Source organism: Triticum dicoccoides, chromosome 2B (genome assembly GCF_002162155.2).
Source record: "Triticum dicoccoides isolate Atlit2015 ecotype Zavitan chromosome 2B, WEW_v2.0, whole genome shotgun sequence".
In the NCBI taxonomy this organism is placed as follows: domain Eukaryota; kingdom Viridiplantae; phylum Streptophyta; class Magnoliopsida; order Poales; family Poaceae; genus Triticum; species Triticum dicoccoides.
Window position 1 is genome coordinate 783,688,864 of NC_041383.1, and position 20,454 is coordinate 783,709,317.

General features: G+C 43.9%; 1 protein-coding gene and 1 long non-coding RNA gene across 5 annotated transcripts in view; one reads left to right on the plus strand and one right to left on the minus strand.

The window, feature by feature from the left end:
- The first annotated feature begins 871 nt into the window (after positions 1-871).
- Positions 872-2,883, plus strand: LOC119366281. The gene is made up of 3 exons (XR_005175988.1): positions 872-1,005; positions 1,217-1,319; positions 2,644-2,883. It is a non-coding gene; the product is annotated as an uncharacterized LOC119366281 (long non-coding RNA).
- A 3,938-nt stretch (positions 2,884-6,821) lies between these two features.
- The window catches only part of LOC119366277, a 67,987-nt gene continuing 54,354 nt past the window's right edge, over positions 6,822-20,454 (minus strand). Inside the window, exons 1-23 of one of the 4 annotated variants that reach the window (XM_037631983.1) lie at positions 16,284-16,490; positions 13,786-14,012; positions 13,561-13,666; positions 13,052-13,153; positions 12,908-12,967; positions 12,719-12,797; positions 12,460-12,610; positions 12,257-12,380; positions 11,759-11,936; positions 10,945-11,083; positions 10,756-10,858; positions 10,496-10,591; positions 10,360-10,412; positions 10,111-10,234; positions 9,639-9,701; positions 9,494-9,553; positions 9,220-9,381; positions 8,506-8,576; positions 8,322-8,415; positions 7,967-8,103; positions 7,782-7,862; positions 7,559-7,664; positions 6,822-7,179 (exon numbers count right to left, since the gene is read on the minus strand). In XM_037631983.1, coding sequence (XP_037487880.1) covers positions 7,135-7,179; positions 7,559-7,664; positions 7,782-7,862; positions 7,967-8,103; positions 8,322-8,415; positions 8,506-8,576; positions 9,220-9,381; positions 9,494-9,553; positions 9,639-9,701; positions 10,111-10,234; positions 10,360-10,412; positions 10,496-10,591; positions 10,756-10,858; positions 10,945-11,083; positions 11,759-11,936; positions 12,257-12,380; positions 12,460-12,610; positions 12,719-12,797; positions 12,908-12,967; positions 13,052-13,153; positions 13,561-13,666; positions 13,786-14,012; positions 16,284-16,490 — 2,568 coding nt within the window. In that variant the 3' untranslated portion in view covers positions 6,822-7,134. Of the gene's footprint in view, positions 7,180-7,558; positions 7,665-7,781; positions 7,863-7,966; positions 8,104-8,321; positions 8,416-8,505; positions 8,577-9,219; positions 9,382-9,493; positions 9,554-9,638; positions 9,702-10,110; positions 10,235-10,359; positions 10,413-10,495; positions 10,592-10,755; positions 10,859-10,934; positions 11,084-11,717; positions 11,937-12,256; positions 12,381-12,459; positions 12,614-12,718; positions 12,798-12,907; positions 12,968-13,051; positions 13,154-13,560; positions 13,667-13,785; positions 14,013-16,283; positions 16,491-20,454 lie in introns of those variants that run through there. The other 3 variants (XM_037631985.1, XM_037631981.1, XM_037631980.1) reach the window with 3 other exon arrangements.

A 20,454-nucleotide genomic window follows, 5' to 3' on the forward strand; every position in this document is an offset into this window, starting at 1 on the left:
TAGCCTTGTCCTGATCTGTAATGATCGATATAGGATGCGTCCCTCCCATAGCCATTAGGAATTGTTCAAACAATCAAGCAAATGTTTCTTTCATCTCGTTGATAATGAAGGCACAAGCAAACAAGTATGTGCTGCCATGCGGGGATATTCCAACAAAGGGTGCAAACGGAAGGTTGTATCTGTTTGTCACGAATGTAGTGTCAAAACTGATGCAGTCACTGCAAATGTCATACATCATTCTTGACCTAACATCTGTCCAGAATAAGCTTCTCACTTTATTATCTCCATCAAGCTCAAATGAGTAGCAAAACCCAGGATTTTCTGCTTGCTTCTTGTTGAACATGTGCACTACTTCCGTCATGTCAGAGTTTGTGATATCTCTGTTTATTGTTGCTGCATAGTTAGTCACATGCTTCTTTGTGTAGGGAAGATGAGCCATTCCTCCTCTCAAGTAAGCTAGGACAGCAACAATCATTCTTGTTTCCAGGTTAGTATGCTTCAAAACCCGTATCAAGCACTTCTCTTCATCCGACATGTACTTATGTGACCTGAAGAATCTACTGTTTGGTGTTAACTCGTGGTTGTGTTCGAGTTGTTGTCTTGTAATTTCCCAAAAACCTCCTTTCTCTGATATGACCACCACAACTTTACAATCAGTTTTAGCAATAACTGTACTTTTCCTCGTGGGCACAATGCATTCTGTCTCTATTTCCTTTGTTTTGCCCCACTTGTTGCACTTCATAGTGATCCTTGTGACCTCGTTGTTCCTCTTCTCGCTTGTTGTTCTGGATCTTGCTACAGTAGCCACTGAAAAGCCTGCCAGTTTCAAGTAGAAATTTATGTATTTCTGAGCTTCTTCCTTTGTTTTGAATTGCATGCCTAATTGTGGCTTGAAATTACTGCTAGTGTTCATCAGATTGCCTTCTGATGCAACATCTTGTTCATTTTGCAGGAATCCCTCAACGTCTTCTTCATCGAGGAATTTATCATCTCCGCCTTGTTCAAGTGAGTGTTCTGGTTCCTTTCTTTCTCCTTCTTCATTGCTATGGCCTGTGCTTGAGTTTGTTTTGCCTGCTGCTCCTCTTATGTCAACATCATCAGGCTCCTGCAACTTTAGGGTTTTGTGTTAGTTTTTTCTCCTGATGTAATGTGTCAACTTTCTCTTATGTTCATCGTTTGTTCTTTCTGAAGTTTTTGTAGTTTGTACCTGTTGCAGATTCATGTTGTAGAACAGGTTCGTGTCCCATGGATTAGTTTCTGCTCCTCCATCTTCACTTGCTGCCACTTTGTGATGCAAGACTCCCTCCAGTGTCTGCAAAGTATGTCAGTATAAAGAATGTTACTGTGTTTCCTTTGGTATTTCTTGTAATTGTTATTGAGCGGATATCTTTGCTTACATTAGTGTCTATTGTTGTGTTGAAAGTATCATCTGCTTTGCTCCTGGAGTTCTGCTCAATAATTCCCATAATATTCATCGATGCATCTCCTGAGTGTACCTGCATGAGATATCACACCTTACAATTAAGACATTTTTGTATCATTTTTTTGCAGTAGTTGATTTTTTTGTATTTTTTGGAATTTCTTACCTTGTATATAATGTCTGAATGAAGGAGGGCAGTGAACGAAAATTGATCCTGCAGCATAATCATTTCAGTATTTTTTTGCAAACATATTGAACAAGCTCATGCAGCATAAATGAAGGGGAAAAGTTTAGCTACTGTATATTACATTGAGTATCAGTTCTTCTTGTGACAGTCTCAGTAGGTCTTCTTCAGCTAGTACCGTCACCATGCTCCTCTCCTGAACCCATTTTTAAATAGAAGAACGTCAGGAATTTTGCGTTGTAAAACTCTGTAACTACTCTAGTTTTTACTGTTGGATTTACAATGTGAATAACTGCTTATTACAAGTTAACTACAATAGTGTTCACACTAGGATTTTTACATTTTGTAAAGCATGGAGTTTATAGTAGTTTTACACTTTAAAATTACACTGTAAATATCTGTGGAATATACACTGTAAAACATGTTTTTACAGTGCAAATTTACAATGGAATTTACACTGTAAATATCTGTGGGATTTACACTGTAATTTATGTTGTTACACTGTAAGTCATGTTGTTGCACCGCATTTCCCACTGTAAAACATGTTAATTTTACACTGTAAGTCATGTTGTTACACTGCATTTACCACTGTATTTCCCACTATAAAACATGTTATTTTACAGTGGAAATTGTGTTGTTTTTCCACTGTAATTATATGTGGGATTTAAACTGTAAGTCATGTTGTTACACTGCATTTACCACTGTATTTCCCACTGTAATTCATGTTATTTTACAGTGGAAATTGTGTTGTTTTTCCACTGTAATTACCACTGCATTTCCCTCTGTAAAACATGTTATTTTACAGTGGAAATTGTGTTGTTTTTCTATTGTAATTATATGTGGGATTTGCACTGTAAGTCCTGTTGTTACACTGCATTTACCACTGCATTTCCCACTATAAAACATGTTATTCGACAGTGGAAATTGTGTTACTTTCCCAATGTTAATCTATTGAACAGATGCCATGAACAGATCCCTAATTTGATGTAATTTCCTAGGAAAACAACAGATGCTAATCTATTTCTTTTTGTACTTGAAGGAAATCCCTCCCCGATCTGTTCATGCGAGAGGTGGGGAGAGTAGTGCGATGTTTTTTTGCTGACCTGTGAATCCTGACGCTGATTCCCCTCTGATGATCTTCCTTGATGCTCGTCAGGTACAACATCTTGAATTCTCTTCTGATTTGTGTTTGAGCTCCCTTCTTCTTCTACCCCATCGCCCATGTCCGCCTCCATGTTCTCCCTTCTTCTCTTCTCCCCCTTTCTGATTTTGCTTTTTGTTTGTGTTGTTAGGTGAGATCTGTCAAGTGGTTTGCGGGAGGGGTTTGGCCCTGTTTCGTGCGTTCCAAGTTGGTCACCTGCTGTGTGGGCCTGGAGATCAACAGAGGATGGGGTAGGACCCTGATTTTTCTGGAGTGGGTTATTGTCGAGGGTTACCGGGTCAAAAAAATTCCCCGACCCGTTTTGGTGTTGTTTTTCCGCTGTCGGATGTTTTTTGTGGCTGTACAGCTGTCATCTGTTTATTGGTCTGGTTTTTTGAATGTTTTTGAATTGGAAAACATTCAAGCGTCAAATAGACACTCCCAAAAATAAGCCCACCTCTTACTTTTTTTAACAAAAATCTACTAAGCAGTGTGCGCATGCTGGCTGTCCCGTGCGGCCAATGTGTGAGCCTGGTACATGCGCGAGCGATGGTAGCCAACTGTCCATTTTTAATACCGGGTTTACTTTCCTCTAGTTACAGAGCTATGCATCCATCCATTCACTATCGTTAACTACAGTAATTGCTATAGTACTACAGTATGTTACAGCGAACGTGCATTTTGCTTTTGCACAAAAAATTGACACATAGTACCTTGTTCACGTCAGATGCATATGTCAAAAGCAAAAAAAAGGTTGGACTTGCTACTGGGACAAAAAAAGTCTAGGCTCAACTGCGAGTCGAGAGTGTTGCAGACAACAAAAGGTCAGGCCCAGTTGCGAATTAAGGGTGAACTTGCAACTGGACAAAAGAAAGTCAGACCCCGGTTGCGAGTCGAGGGTGGACTTGCAACTGGGGCAAAAAATGGCCGGCCCCAGTTGCGAGTCAAGGGTGGACTTGCAACTAGGATAAAAAAAAGGCCGGACACCAATTGTGAGTCGAGGATGAGATTGCAACTGAGACAAAAAAAATTAGACCCTGGTTGTAAGTAAAGGGTGGACTTGCAACTGGAAGGAAAAAAATTGGGCCACAGTTGCGAGTCAATGATGGACTTGCAACTGGGACAGAAAATGATCGGGCCCCAATTGCGAGCCAAGAGTGGACTTGCAACTATGGAAAAAAATGTTGGACCCAGTTGCAAGTCGAGGGTGAGATTGTAACTGAGCCCAAAAAAGGTCCGGCCCTGTTGGGAGTCGAATGTTGACTTGCAACTGGTAAAAAGTCAGGCCCCAGTTGCGAGTCGAGGGTGGACTTACAACTAGCACAAACAAAATATCGGACCCCCAGTTATGATGCAAGGTTGGATTTGTAACTGAGACAAAAAAAGGTCACACCCTAGTTACGAGTGGAGGGTAGACTTGCAACTAGGACAAAAAAATGTCAGACCCCAGTTATAAGCCGAGGGTGGACTTCCAACTGAGACAAAAAAAGATTGAACCTCAGTTGCGAGTCAAAGAGTGAACATGCAACTGGGACAAAAATGGTTGGGTCCGGTTGCGAGTCGACGGTAGACTTGCAACTGGGCGAACAAGGTTAGACTATCAACCGGAGAAAAATGTCGGGCTCTAGTTATGAGTCGGTGATGGAGTTGCAACTTGGACTAAAATGTCGGACCCTTAGTTGCAGTTGAGGGTGGACTTGCAATTGGGACTAAAAAAGATCGGTCTCCAGTTGTGAATCGAGGTTGAACTTGCAATTGAGACAAAAAAAGGTTGGCGCTGAGATGCGAGTCGAGGATGGACTTGCAGCCGGGACAAAAAAAATCCAGGCCCCAGTTACGAGTCGATGATGGACTTGTCATTGAGACAAAAAAGTGAAGACCCAGTTGCGGGTCAAGGGTGGGATTGCAACTAGAACAAAAAAAAGACAGGTCCTGGTTGCAAGTTAAGATTGAGCTTACAACTGAGACAAAAAAAAGACAACTCCTTTAATTGTGGACAATCAATTGGTAGTGATGGAAAAAAATTCATTAATATTTAAAATGGAATGGAAAAGAGAAAAAGAAAATAAAAAATCATGAACTAAAAGGTTTACAAATTTGAAAATAAAAGAAAGAAGGAAAAAACAAAAAATCAAAAAATTGCTTGTGGCCGCAGCCCACGCTGAGAAAACACTCGATGGATGTGAAAAAGAAACAACAGCATGACAAGACCCTGCACGAGCGACGCGTATATTGTCTACAAAAAGCAACACATACAGAGACAACGTCAAACAACAAAAAAGAACCAAAGAACACAAATCTTGATGTCTAAATCGTGTGTTTAGAAAGTTAGATGTGAGATAACTATTTCACATCTTGATGTGAAATAGCGAACCCGGCGAAGAAAAGGGGATTAAGGATTTGGTAAACGGGATTCATGGGTCTTGTGCTTTGAGATTCGTTTCTCCAGGCGCTAGAGAGGGTCTCATAATCGGTCATGTACGACCCGGGTCGTATAAGATTTTCTCATTGTATGGCTGCACATGCGGTGAACAGTTGAGGGTAATGTCTGTCCAAAGCAGCTCATGCACACTACATTGTGGAATTCTAGCAAAAAACTAATACGCACTACGTATGGAACGGAGGGAGTACTACATTATGTAAAAAACGAGTGGTATTTTTTACTGGTACACTGTCGATTTACTGCTCCTAAGAATTTCTCATTGGGTTGCATGGACGACGCTGGAAAGGAATACAACAAATGTGTGACCGAAAAGATGGCGGGTGGCGAGGGGCTGGGTTGATGGCGACTGAAGCAAGCGTGCCGAAACAATGTGTTGGTCCGGAACAATCCTTATTGATCGAGGTAACTGTAAGAGAGGAATAGAGAGGAAATTGGTGACATTGTTGATGTATTGCTTAAGCCTCGTGGACATATATATACAGAAGTACATGATCAACTTAAAATACAAGACAAGGTAGAACAGATCCTACGGTATCCTATCTTTCATAACTAATCGCGATGCTTAGCACCCCCCGCAGTCACAACGGTAGTGACACAGACGATGAGAATGAAGAAGAATCCGAGAGTAAACGGCGGACATCCCCCCACAGTCGTAATGGTCAATGCATCGCGGAAGTCGTGGCTGAAGTGGAAACCGACTAGGTTGTTCATGCAAGGCACATGATGCACCAATCGTCGAGCATTGAAAGGAGAGCGTGTACATAGATATTGCTATTGGCCTGCAGAACCAGACTACTCTAGCTTTTAAACCATCTCCAAGGCACGACCACAAACGGGCATCCATTTTGTTCAGATTTCGTCCGTTTGAGGGTGGCAATGGGACAACACAGTTAGGTACTAGCGCAGTTTGTGTTGTAAATGGTTCGGTTCCATGGTCTATTCATACAATTGGACAGTTGGTTCTGTTTTTAAAGAAAAAGAGCAATGGGTAGGAACATGGGAAAGATGGCAATCATATCTTAGCCCTTGGTTGCATGCTTTGGATGGTCAGATTAGGCCCAACTGCTTAAGTTGCAGTTTTAATGTGTCACTGCACCTGATTTGATCTATCCGCTTCCTATTGAGTAGATGCCAACTACTCTGCCAAATGCATGCATGTGTTTGCTAGTTCAAGTTTTATTATGAAAACATATGCATGCAACATGGAACATAAAGTTGAAACATATGTTTGTTCAACAGACATGCAGGCAAGCAGCGCTCCATATATACCATGTCCGGTTTGATTCCAACATATTTCAGTACCCGAATCCACATCCATACAGCTCCCCAATCCGATTTCCTTTTATGAAATATGATATGTTTTGGGTTCACTCCGGTTTCAGTCCTAAGAGCAGCAGAAGGTACGTGTTGATTGAGAGGATCAAGTGAATTTTGTTTCATTTGCTCCTAATCTATCATAAGTCCTTTTGTTGTTTCTTTTCTGATGCGCTTGTAACCACTGGTCATCCCAGTGTTATGTATGGTGTGAGCAATTCTTTGCACTCTTGGTCGGTGACTCTTCGGGGCATTCCGTCTAAAAAACATGCATGTGGTACCCCATAAGCATAACAAACTATCTTCATGAACTAGTGTAGAACATGGTAATTAGAAACATCCATTATCTCCCATAACAAATTTCACAAATGTCAAACACGGAAAAGATCGAAAACTACAGTCAAGGACATCAACTCTTTCTGATACAATTCTCAAATTCTAGTAACCAGAGGTTCATGTAGCACTTGCATACACACGCAAATTTATTAATAGACAATACACCGCCATGAAACTAAACATTTCATGATTAAAACAAGAAGATAGATTACCAAACCACCTGATTAGGCTGCCCGTATGAGCGAACCATTCCAGGGCTAACTTATTAATGGAGAAGGATAAGTTGCCTTTAGCCATCAAGGCAGGCCTAGCCGACGGTTGCCTGGACGAGAGAAAACAACCTGCATGCAGATATATATGTCAACCACTCAGACATCACAATCAGTGCCTGGAATGTGAAGGCTCAGACATAATTATTTTGGCAATGTCTTGAAACTTTTACCACTAACATTTTAATTTGATATATGAAAATCACACAATTAGGTCTTCCCAAGAAAACACTGTCACCATTTAAAATTTTATTAATTTCATCATTTATTGCACTGAAAATAAATGGTTGGTGTATTTGGGAGACCCTGTTGATTTCCAGTCATATTTTTAAGATCCGAGGGAGTATATGACTTCCATTTGTCTGGAAATAACATAGGTAATCATATGGATGTGGATTCCAGTCATATTTTTAAGATCCGAGAGAGCATGTATACATACATAAATACGTACCTGGTAATCTCCAACTGCCCGAGACTTGAAACCAGCCGCAGAGTACATGAGGTAAAACTCCCATATACGGATGAACTTCTCATCAAAGCCCAGTTCCAAAACTTGACTGCAAGAAAACGAAAGCAGTAAGAAATTAATACTAACTGAACAACCAACTGTAACAATATATGTATATAATCGTCACAGCAGCATTCTTCTTTAGTGAATGACAAGTGATACTTACTCTTTGTTGGCCATGAAGTTGTCCCTCCAGTGCATCAGAGTTGTGTAGTAGTTGGGCCCAATATTCTCGACATGCTCTATGCTGTACCCAATGTGCAACAAGGTTAGGTAGTGTTTAATGGATGGAGATCCATCCATGACCATGAAGTAACCAATCAATCATCGACCGATTGATGTAAAACGTACCTGAACCTTGATGACGTGGTCATGGCAGATATTACACGGGCCAAAGAAGGAATGCAACCGCCAGGGAATATGTATTCTTTGACGAAGTGTGGCCTTCTTCTGTATTGCTCGTACCGTTCCTCTGCAATTGAGATGAACTAAACACACATGTATAATAGTTAGTTCATGATCGTGTAAACCTAAGGTCTTGCTTGGATATATATAGTAAGTATAACCACGATCAAAAAGAATAAGGCCTAATACTTGTTATTATGCACCAAAAGTAAGGCATACACTACTTAGTTGCGGTTCTTGATGATATTGGAATTCAGCCGTGAAATCGTTTCGAAATATACTTAGTTGTTGATGCACTAACCTGGAGGACCAATATGCCATCTTCAGCCAAGTAAGACTCGCAGCAGGCAAAAAATTCGTCCATGTATTCATGGCCAACATGTTCGATCATTCCACTGATTCACACCAGAGGAATACGTAAGTATAACCACGCACACGGGTGGTGTCAAAGTCACAGAAAGCATCCGTAATATAGTAGTACTTACCAGCTTATGATTGCGTCATACTTGTAAGGTGGTATTAGGCGATAGTCACACAACAGAAAAGTTATGTGGTCCTAAAAATTAATAGCAATAGATAGTAGAATTGTTAGCTAGGATTTCACCTTGCCGAAGCTGGGGACAAAAAACAAATACTAACTCTCTGTGCATGTCTATCTATATATTCAATAATATATTTAAAATACATAACAGGCTAACCAGAAAATAAAGCGGTGTGCTAGAAAATCTCAAAAACAAAATCTGACTGTTGAAGATGTAGACCAGCATGATTACACAAATTTTAACAGCCTAGATGTTAAATTAGTTTGTTTTTAGGAGAGATGTAAAGTTACCTTTTCTAGAATAAGACATAAAGTTACTACTCTCCCTCCGTTTCTAAATATAAGTCTTTTTACAGATTCCAATGCTGATTATACAGAACAAATTGAGTGAATCTACACTAAAAAAATAAAAGTCTTTTTACAGGACCATGCTTGCCCCTATCAAATTACATATTCACTCTCGCATCTTTATATCATCAGTTACACGAAAGAGTGGAGGTCTAGAGGATAAAAATGCTAAAATATTTTTTTGCGGGTAAAAATGCTAAAATATTCACACTACACTTTCTCTGTGAACAGATATGGTGGAATGGTAATTGCTGATAAGCTTGTAAACTAGACAGGTATTGAGTAAAGGAGGAAGTAACATAGAACTAACCTCTAGGCCAGCTTCTCTTACTTTACTCTCGGCGTATTTAAGCTGCTCCTCCGACAAAGTAACTCCAGTATATTTGCAGCCAGTTTGCTTAACCACTTGTATTGCTAAACTTCCCCAGCCGCTACCGATATCAAGAACATGATGCTCCCTCTTAACTTTAGCCTTTGTTAAATATATATTTTGCAAGATTGAAGTACCATCAGATCATGTTCACAACATTGTTTAACTAGTAATCAATCTAATGACACAATCTCTGGAGATATGGCAGTATTACCTTGTCGATTAGAAGGCTCAGTTTACGTATCTGGGCTGCTTCTAAGCTTTCGTTCTCCATCTACCAATTAATTTCAGCCCATGAATTAATAAAATTACCCTACAAAATTTACAAGCTGCGGAAAATAATCACAAGATTTACAAACCTTGAAAACTGCACAAGAGTAAGTCATCGATTTATCCAGAAAAAGCGAGAAGAAATCATTACTCTGTGCACATATACAAGAAGAAAGATAGAACTATTAGTACTATTTGGTACCCCATCTGTCCCATAATATAAGAGCGTTTTTGACACTACTAGTCTGTGCACACACTACTCCGTCCCAAAATAAGTGACTCAGCTTTGTACTAGTGCAGTGTTAAAAACGCTCTTATATTATGGGACAGAGGGAGTATGTTATTATAGATGCATGGAAAGTAATTAATTATAACAAATCCTTTTGATAAGGTTTGGAACACAAAAATTTCAACTCGATAAGATTTGCAATAATTCTGGTACTCCCTCCGACCCATACTTTGTACTAAATCAATGACAATTAATACGGATCGGAGGAGTATTACAAATTGACCTAAGCAGCTAGTTATCTCAATAACAAAAGAAGAGACATGAGGACTGACAAGATCATAATGCTGAGAGATGTTTCGACGAGTTTGTGTTGCGGTGTTCTTCCTCGAGGCGTGGCGCAAAACGTATTTAGCATATGACAACAGAGCCATTACATAGAAGGGTGACCCCCAACGCCTGCAAACCAAACAATTTTGTGTACCTGATCAGTCACACGCATATATTCATAGGTTTTACTTTGTTTTAATATTAAAAGAAAAAGAGAGGATAGGAACATAGTGGACAATTGAAGGTTTCAGAACCTTTTTCTGGCAATGCCGCGGCTCCTACGCTCATCTCTGTTAGCAATGAGAATCTGCGAAGAAATGGATCATGGACTTGATCTGAAATGAAGAAATACCTCTACCAATAAGCTCATGGGCTATGATATAGTGTTACCAGGATAAAATTCAGAAGGCCTTCTCTCTTGTCAAGACAAGAGAAATAGCCGTTAATATAGGCTTCTCCCAAGCCGATCTCTCCTTCTGTTGCAGCCTGAAAGCCATGAGAGAGCTAGGATAAACATATGCACTTGAAATGAGAAGGTTAGCCGAAGCAATTGCAGTGGAGCTTATAAGAAATTAAGAATTATGCATAAATGACCAATCAGAAAAAAATTAAAGATGTGTGTGTAGGCTGAAAAAAGAAGAGAAGATAACCTTCCAATAGAACAAGGGGTCATGAACTCGCACAACCGATTTTACATGGCATTTGTTGCAAGCTTCACCAAAGCTGAACACACTACCTCCCGCTTCAACCAATCTGTACAAAAACTATTAAGGTGAACAATAATCATAATTAGGCGTCGCATATCATATCGACTCATGCAAGGACTCACATCAAGTTACCGATGGATATGTATTGCATGAAAAATCTTGCAAATGCAAGGCGTGCCCCAGCCACGGTCCATGATGGAATGATCTGCTTTGGGTACAACAGAAGCTCGCATTTCTTTCCAAGCAAACCTTGAGCTGCTGCTTTCCCAGCCTGTTGATTCAATATGACCAACAGAAATGGACCTCACATAACTAGTTCATGTCAAATGCATTCTGATCATGCGATTGAAACTAAAAGCGTATATGTCAGGGTGGTGTAAACAGCCCCAATAGATGAATAAAGGAGAAGCATGGAAATCTAGTAGCTTGGGCCTTAAGGCAACTAGAGGTAAGCAAGGATATGGTTACTTATGGTTATGATAGGATTAATACCTTTGTTAGAGTTTATTTTTTCGAAAAGGGGCGCTTTATTACTTAAAAGGTTTAAGCATTACACCCGGCCTCTGCATAACTATGATGCACACAGCCAAACAAGCGACAATCTAATCACAGTTCCTCCCGTCGCTTTTATCCTTATCATCATACTCCCTCCGTCCCAAAATAAGTGTCTTGAGCTTAGTACAAATTTGTACTAGAGCTAGTACAAAGTTGAGACACTTATTTTGGGACGGAGGGAGTAGTACGGTTCACTATGCACGATACCTAACTCTAAGGGGAAATGGAATCCATGACCTGCGATCCAAGGCAGAACAAACATTTGAGATCGAATGCTTTTCACATCATTTCACACCTAACTTTAATGTAGTAAAAGTCTGTCGTACATCTATATACATGCAAGTTGTTACGAACAAATCATCCACAAACTGAAATTCATGGAACAGGTTACCTTGATATGCCCCACAGAACCATATTCCTCTCTTTCCCTGGATCTGATCAAGCTGAAGATAAGCCTTCGCCGCGGCCGCAGACGGAACAGGGAGGCTTATATTCCATTTAAGCAGTACATGATCCGGAACACCAGGAGGATTGAGTGTCACCAGGAAAGGCCTGACAGATTCGATTTTCTACAAAAGCAAAACAAAAAAACACAGTAAATAATTATGTAATCCATTCATGCTGTTGAGGTTAGAGCTTCCATTTTGCTGTTATCCTGTGAGCCTCCTCTACAGTGTGTTCTAACGTGATGAAACATCTTTGTTTTTTATCCTTTGGTTCCTTTTCTTTTTGCTGGGGAGGCATGCCTAGTCCTAAGGACATCTAACGCGCACAAAATGGTTTCAGTGTCGTAAAAAAAGGCAGGGCAGGGCCATTTCGTCAACAAATGTGTCATCAATAAAATTAATTCATTGTACCAAACCATGCATATGAAAAGAAAAGAATTTACCTGAATTTGGTTTAGCCAGTAAGTTACAGAAAAGCCCCTGCTAGTTGTCCCCAGGAAATTCCAGGCACTCCATGCCGATGGATTTCGGGGCATCAGATTTTGATCGCAGTGGAGGTATATATCCCTGAAACATGAACATATCAGACATTCAGTAGATCAAACTTTATCTATGTGTTCATTTAGCAACACTAGGCAGGCTTTACCTCTGGACATACTGACAAGCACCTAGAATTCTCAGTTCCTGGTGTGTAGCTTCAGCTCCTAATACTTTCAGAGCATTAGGTGCATGGACCCCAAGGATGACACTGTCGAATGTTTCCTCTGAACCATCATTCTCCAAGACTCTGTAGCCAGCTGCTACCAGTGCCAAAACAGAGGATTGTTTCAGCCCGTGAATCAATCATATATATGATGACTAATTGTTTGTACAGGCAATCAACAAACAATAACGCATATACGTACCTCCATCAAGACTTGAAACAGATTTGACCCGGCAGCTGGTTTTAATTAGACAGCCCATGCTCTCCAATTCTCCTTTTACCTGCAATAATTGCAATGTTCGGTCCCTGTATTTGGTTGCAGCTAAAACCTAAAGAGTGTAATATTTACAATGTGCAACCTCTGTTGAGGCTGATGGATCGCAATGCATACCTTGTTTACATAGGACTGTGAACGAGGCTTGACAGTGGGCAACTGGGTGTGACGAAACAGCTGAGTGCACAGATTTAATCAGCTTTCAAATGCACAAAGACAAATGCAATGGGAAAGGAACATGCATACGAAGTAGCAAGGCACCTGAAGAAGGTCATTGTTTCGGCAAAATGACAGCACAAAGAAAGCAGACAGGCTCAAAACATCTTGTGGTGAACATGACCACATGCCTGTGCAGACTGAAATCTGCACCAAATGTACATTTTCGTGTCACTAACTCAAAACTGCATAGATAATTAAACACACAGTCCTAATCACAACACAATGCGTGCATATCCATAAATTTCTGTTCTTTTTCCATGGTAATACTCACAAGAAAGTTTCTACAAGCTAATAACCAGCCTTACTGCCCCTGCACCCATGTTGGTGTGAAAACTAGCCATTGAGGACTAAGCCCAGATTTCAGTTATAACTTGAATATTTCATCTAATTTTTTGGTACTTATTTGAAAATTGTAGTTTATCTTCACAGTTTTACATGACTATTCAAAAACAGAATTGAATACAGAATTCTGATGTGAGATTTTGCCAAATGAAGGGTTGCTGGATACACTAAAAGATGACATAAGCAAGTAGATTAGATAGAAGCAGTACAAGATAATCCTCTTGAAATGATAGGGAATATCCGTGCGACTGAATGAACTGCCCCAATGTCTCAATACGGTTCAGATCAGGGCTGTGTTCGTGGTCCTCCAGGTACCTTCATTTCAAAGATCACACCAGCGAATTAACTTTCATCATATAGTATAAACACACGGCATCTAGCTACTAACGGAAATAAATATGTGCACATGAGAACTGAGGGACTAGACTGCTTACGTCAGAGCATCATTCTTGAACTTGATTATCTCACGGACCATGCGCCAAAAACTGGGTTTCAGTATGTTGGTCTTTTGTGCCAAGAGGCCCGAGATACCGTTGCCATTGCCCCACTCACATCCTCTGCCGCTGTCTTTCAATTGTGTGCTCACTGAGAAAGACATGTCCGATCTTTCCATCTCCACCCCGAGCCCTTCTAACCGTTCCATCATCTGGGGATATGTTACCTATGTTGACGCATATAGCACAACAAAAATGTTAGTGAGGAACAAAATATAGTATCTTATAATGTAGGTTTACAAAGACCTTCCATGTTCAGTCCAGGGGTTAGGAAGTCCTATATTAATCAGAGAAAAATAAAAATATCAATCAACATGTACAACAAGTCAACAACAACTGCATTCCCAACCATAAGCATTACAGTACTATATCGGAGGGATCAAGAAGTGCGGCCAATGCAGATCCTTTCAAAGGATAATACTTACGCTAGTGTTGTACTCAATTTGGGCATTTTGCTACGGACCATACACAATCAGTCCACCTCAACACAGAAACATAAATCCACACGCAAAACTCTCCATTTGAGCTCGCTGAACCTAACAATTCAGAAAAAAAAATCTTTTTTTGAGTTTTGTGCTTAGAAGCACTCCACCGAGCACCTTCAGTGCGATGAGCAGGTAGGCACGAACAGCACTGGAAAAATATAGCGCAGATCAAGCCTGGGTTGCCTGACCTCGCGTGGCTACTCGATTGTGACGATGGCCAGCTGTGTCGGAGCCCGACGGGAGTGTTAGAACTAATCTTGATATTTGTATCAGCATGTTTATTTCGTTTAGGCATGTAATGTAGGTTCAGAAGTTGTAGGTCGGCAAGGGTTCAGCGGAGGCGTGCGAAAAAGGCGAGATGCCAAGCTGTCGTGCGAGACGGCGAGCATGGCGAGATGCCGATGGCAGCTACAGGCTGCAAAGCTGCGCGAGGCGGCAAGAGCGTGAGAGGTTGGAGCCGGACCGGCTAAGCACTTGGTAGGAGCCAAGTGATTTGCTTAGTTTGTTAGCTGCATGAAACTAGTTAGTTGTGTGGGCGTGCAAGCCGCTGGCAAGGTCATGTGTGGCCGTTATGGGGTGCAGCGCAAGTGCGAGACTTGTGCATGTAGATAGGAATCAGTTAGCAGCCAGGTCGTCTGAGTTAGTGGCCGGTGTGGCGTGAGTGCATGCATGCATGTAGGTAGTGCGTTAGTGCATGGAGGTCATGCTGTTAGTGGAGAAGTGTGGCCGCTGGATGCGTGAGTCTCTGACCCTATATAAGGGATGTAAACCGTGTTGTTTCTTTGAGCCAAGAGAATAGAAAGAGAAGAAAAGGCCGGCAGTGTGAGGCTCCGGCCACCAAATTTCTTGCGCCTCCATTGTTGTATATGTGAGCTGTGAGAGGCAGCCACCGAGGTAGAAGAAGAAGAAGCGGCGCTGCGAGAGGGCGGCGCCAACAGGGAGCTGCTTCAAAGGACGGTGCCAGGACGCTGCAGTAGGCGTAGGCAGAGGGCCGCAAAGAGGAAGCTTCGTGGCGTTTCCGAAGCAGCATAGAAGGAATCGGTGGGCGCACCTCATCCGAGCGGTCTTCGAGACGGCGGCGGCTGAGGTAAGCGAAGGCACAGGAAAGCCTCGGCGGCGGCGCCGGAGCTGCATCGGAGGATGCCCAAAGGTGGTTCCTTGTCGGAGTGGCCGACTGCGGGCCACTTTGCCCCGCGGCCGCCGCGCCAGAGTATTTCTTTTCATTTCCCTGTCTATTTTTTGTTTTCCATTTTTTTTACTTTGACATGTTCGTCTATGTTTGTTTTTCTATTTGTCTAGTATGTTTATTTATTTATTTTTATTTATTTGGGGCAAATACGCAAAAAAAAAAGAAAGCATATGTCCACATGTGTGTAATCATTTTCTTCCAAACACATGAGCATTCCTTGAAACCCATGATTTTCTAAATACACAATGAACATTTTTATTTCATTTATAATAATTTTCTATTGTTGTATGTGATTTTTTACATTTATTGCAATATATAAAAACAGATTTCTAAAATACCTTTTGAAATATTTTAATAATTTATACTCTTTAAAATAAACAAATTGTAAACTTAATGGTCCAGTATAAAAAATCACATGACCGCAAAATGGGAAAGGAAAATGTCTTATAATCCTATATTAACACTGAGTTATCGGAAGCAGGCAAAAAAAAGAACGGCAAACAAAACAAGAACCAGCCGTGCTAAAACACGAAAATTCTCAGGTTTTATTTGTGTGTGTGTGTGTGTGTGTGTGTGTGTGTGTGTGTGTGTGTGACCCTGATAAGTCCAGAACCCAAATCATGGCCGGCGAAACAGTTTCTTCGAGCCATCTCAAAAGACAAAAGGTTTCTTCAGCTAGTCGAAGCTTTTAATCATTTTCGCGCAAGATGCATGCATGGCCATCGCTCACGTACGGACCTTTTTCCTTTTGAAGGGGTACGGACCTGGTTGAAGGCCATGAAGCCGAGGTCGAGGTGGACGCACCCGCCGGCGCCGTCGTCGACGGCCACCGTCCTGGCGGCGCACCCGCCGAGGCGGTCCTCCTCCTCGTACAGGGTCACGCGCACGCCGCCCCCGCCGCTCGCGGCCAGCAGCAGCTCGTGCGCCGCCGCCAGCCCGCTCACCCCGCCGCCCACCACCGCCACCCTCATCCTGCTCTTAGCTCTCTGCTGTCTCTGTGCCACTGTCTCTCGCTCTGTGCTCTCTGTGCTCTGTGGCACTCCGCACTTGTATTTAAGTTGGAAGTGGACGGTCAGAGCGCTCCAACAATATACTCGCTCCGTTCTCAAATATAAGTCTTTTTAAATATTCCAATAAATAACTACATACGAAGTAAGATAAATGAATCTAGATTCTAAAATATCTCTATATACATCCGTAGGTTGTAGTCTATTTGAAATATTTTAAAAAAACTTATATTTAGGACGGAGGGAGTACTGCTGTAGCAGCGAGGGATGTTAATTAGTCCATGGAGATGGAACATGTGGTTTGCAACCGTGTCCAGTGGACCTGACTATGGCAATTTCTTAGAGCATCTACATTCGGACACCCCAAACCTTCTCAGACGTCTAGGCGGCCCGTCCGATCACTGACAGGTCACGAAATTTCAACCCAGCCGAGCGCCTCAATCCTCCTCAAATGCCCGGGTGGCCCGCCCGGTCGTTGACCGGTAAAGAAATTTTGACAAAGCCGGGTGCCTCAAAAGGGTTTCAAACACCCGGGCTGACCGGCACCCATCATATACAACCCAAATATGAGGCGGACATGGGACGCCCTGGCGCGCCCGTCACGTCAGACCCGGCTCATGCTGACCCACCCGACCCCACATATATTTCTCTCCATTCGCTCACTGGACCAAACCCTAGACATTACACTCCACCACCCAACCTCGTCTCCAGCGCCGTCCGGCCGTCTCCGGCATGGCGGACAGCGGATCCGTATCCTTCACCTCTAGATCCGTCGACCCCGAACTCATCCCACGCGCCCCCAAGAAGGAGATGACCGTCTGGCTTGCGCTCCGCCGCTCCCGGGAGGAGGCCCATGCACGACAGCGCTCGGACTCTTTCCGTCGGGAATCCATTGCGTCCGGTCAAATGGCGCATGGATCCGGCACTAGGTGTGTCTTCGCTGCCTCGTCGGAGGTGGTGTGGCCCGTCTGGCGTCCGAACGCGGTGGTGGACGCGCAACCCCTGTGTTGGCGCGCCGAGCATGGGGACGCACCATGGGCCTCGTCAGACGAGAACATGGCACGGCGTGCCCGTCATGCGAGGCAGCGGATGCGGGAGGAGACAGTGAACGTGGACAAGGCGGAGTCGCCTTCTCCAGCGTCCTGTATGGTGCAGCAGTCCGGGAGCCGCAACTGCATTGTAGTGGACGTCGTCGGCTCGTCCTAGGACTGATCCATCATCGATTTGACGTCCATCGGCACCTTTCGGGTTTCGGCCTGCGACGAGGAAGAGTAGGGCATGGAAGACGGCGACGCCTTGAGTCCTGTGATGAGAAGGATGAAGACGATGAAGAGACGAACCGGCTGGCACATTTGTACTACGCCGGATCTGATACCCCCGTTAACAGATTACGTCTCAACGAACCAAACACATTTGAACGGGATGTGTTACCCTCGTTACGTTACAAAATTCTAAACAAACACATCATTAGTATGTACAACGACAAGACCAGTTTCACAAGACAGGGAGGACAGTTGGTCCTGCCATTACATCGATCTACAGGATCTTCCTAGAGTGCTAGCTCGACGTACTTCCGGGGAAGGGTCCATGTGCCTTGAGGCAGCAGGCCTGGCTCAAAACCGGGGTACGTGTCAGTACTCAGCAGCATGCATGTGACCCTCTTCAATACTCCAGCATGGGGGGTCCGGGGTTTGACAGGAGTCTGCATGCACAGCACGCGAGTAGAGCCACGTGTGCACATTGCAGCAATGCACAGCACGCGAAGCAGAGTACTGACCGCTTCTCACCGTCGTGCACATTGCAGCAATGCACTGTAGCCATGTGTGCAGCAGCGTGAGCGTCCCAGCCGCTAAAGGTTGGCCCGGCCGGCTACTGGCCACCCTTTCCATTTCTGGCTTGAGTCATAAAAAGGAGCTGGCACTTGTACCACTTCTGACAAATCTGGCCTTTGATTTTCCACAGATTTGAGTCACATGACCTCTCTGCAGAATTACTCCCACCGTGAATTAAGAGCATCTTCAGCCGTTCGGCCCCCGGGGCGCCGAAAAAAAGCGTCCTGGGGTGCGCCGGCGATAAACTCGGCGCTGGGGGCGGTTCGGCACCCAGCCGTCGCCCCCAGGCGCCGAATTCAGCCCAGCTTTCGGCTCAAATATGTTCAAAAATGGCCCGATAACTGCGTGAATCGGCCCATTTTCGGCGCAGTTTGGCGGTTTTCGGCCTGAATTTTCGCATACAAATAGAAATCAATTATTAGTTCAGCGTGTTTCGGCGTGTTTCATCACATAAATCAAATAGTTCACTACAAATTATACAGTAACAAATAAAAACTCAAGTTTCACCACATGTCATTCCCGGCCTCGCCCTTGAGCCTCCATAGGTGCTCCACCAGATCGTGTTGCAATTCTTGATGCACCTGTGGGTCTCGGATCTCCTGACACATATTGAGTTAGTCAGTACAGTTTATCGGTAGCTCGTGATCAACTTGGGCAAGAGGACCCTGCATGTGGTATGGTTCAGTGTCAAACATTGGCTCTTCCTGCTCGCTCTCAATAATCATATTGTGCAAGATGACACAGCAAGTCATGATCTCCCACATTTGATCTTTCGACCAGGTCTGAGCAGGGTACCGGACAACAACAAATTGAGATTGGAGCACACCAAATGCCCGCTCGACATCCTTCCTGCAAGCCTCCTGTATCTTTGCAAACCAGGCGTTCTTGCCTCCTGGCACAGGGTTTGAGATGGTCTTCACAAATGTCAACCATCTCATATAGATGCCATCAGCTAGATAGTACCCTTTGTTGTTCTGCCGCCCATTGACCTCGAAGTTCACCGGAGGAGAATGACCTTCAACAAGCTTGTCAAAGACTGGGAAGCACTGCAGGACGTTGATGTCATTGTGAGTTCCTGGCATCCCAAAGAAAGAGTACCGAATCCAGAGGTCCTGTATGGCCACTGCCTCAAGTACCACACTGCAACCGCCTTTGGCGCCTTTGTACAACTCCTGCCAAGCAAATTGACAGTTCTTCCATTTCTAATGCATGCAGTCGATGCTTCCAAGCATCCCAGGAAATCCTCTTGCTTCATTCTGTGCTAGGATCCGAGCCGTGTCTTCTGCATTGGATGTTCGCAAGTACTGCGGTCCAAACACTGTCACCACTGCCCTGCAGAACTTGTAGAAACACTCAACGGTGGTGGACTCGGCCATGCGCCCATAGTCATCGAGTGAATCACCGGGAGCTCCGTATGCAAGATCCTGATAGTTGTCGTGCACTTCTGGATCGAGGTGAATCCAAGTGTGCCGGTGCAATCCTTCTTGCACTTGAAGTAGCTGTCGAACTCCCGGATGGAATTCACAATCAGGAGGAAAAGCTTTCGGCTCATCCGATAACGGCGCCGAAATGTTTTCTCACCGTGCAAAGAAGCGTCGGCGAAGTAGTCCGAGTAGAGCATGCAGTAGCCTTCCAGACGATACTGGTTCTTTGCTTTCACCCGCCCAAGCGCCGAGCCACCTCCCCGCGGCTTCTCACTGCTGGCGAGCAGGGCGGCGAGCACCGTGAGATGCTCCTGCTCCTGAACGTCAACTTTGGCTTCCTCATCCAGCAACGCCGCGAGCGCCTCCTCATCTTCGGAGTCCATCGCTGGGCCGGGCAATTCACCGAACACCTTGTGGGCGAGGTGGGTACAAGCCCGCCGGCGTAGAGGCCCTGCGCGGCCGGAAAAGGTGCCGGGGCGGCGGCAAAGAGGCTGCCTCGGCAACGCTCCTTCTTTTTCTAGGCTGGAGACGGTCTACCAAGCTACGGCGGGCGGTGGTCGGCGCCGGGATCGGCAGGGTGGCGGCCGAGCGCGGGGGGCAGGAGGGCGAATCTGGTCAGGTGGATTGACTTTTCGCCTGTCAATGTGGCCCCAGGAACATTTTTCGCTTGCG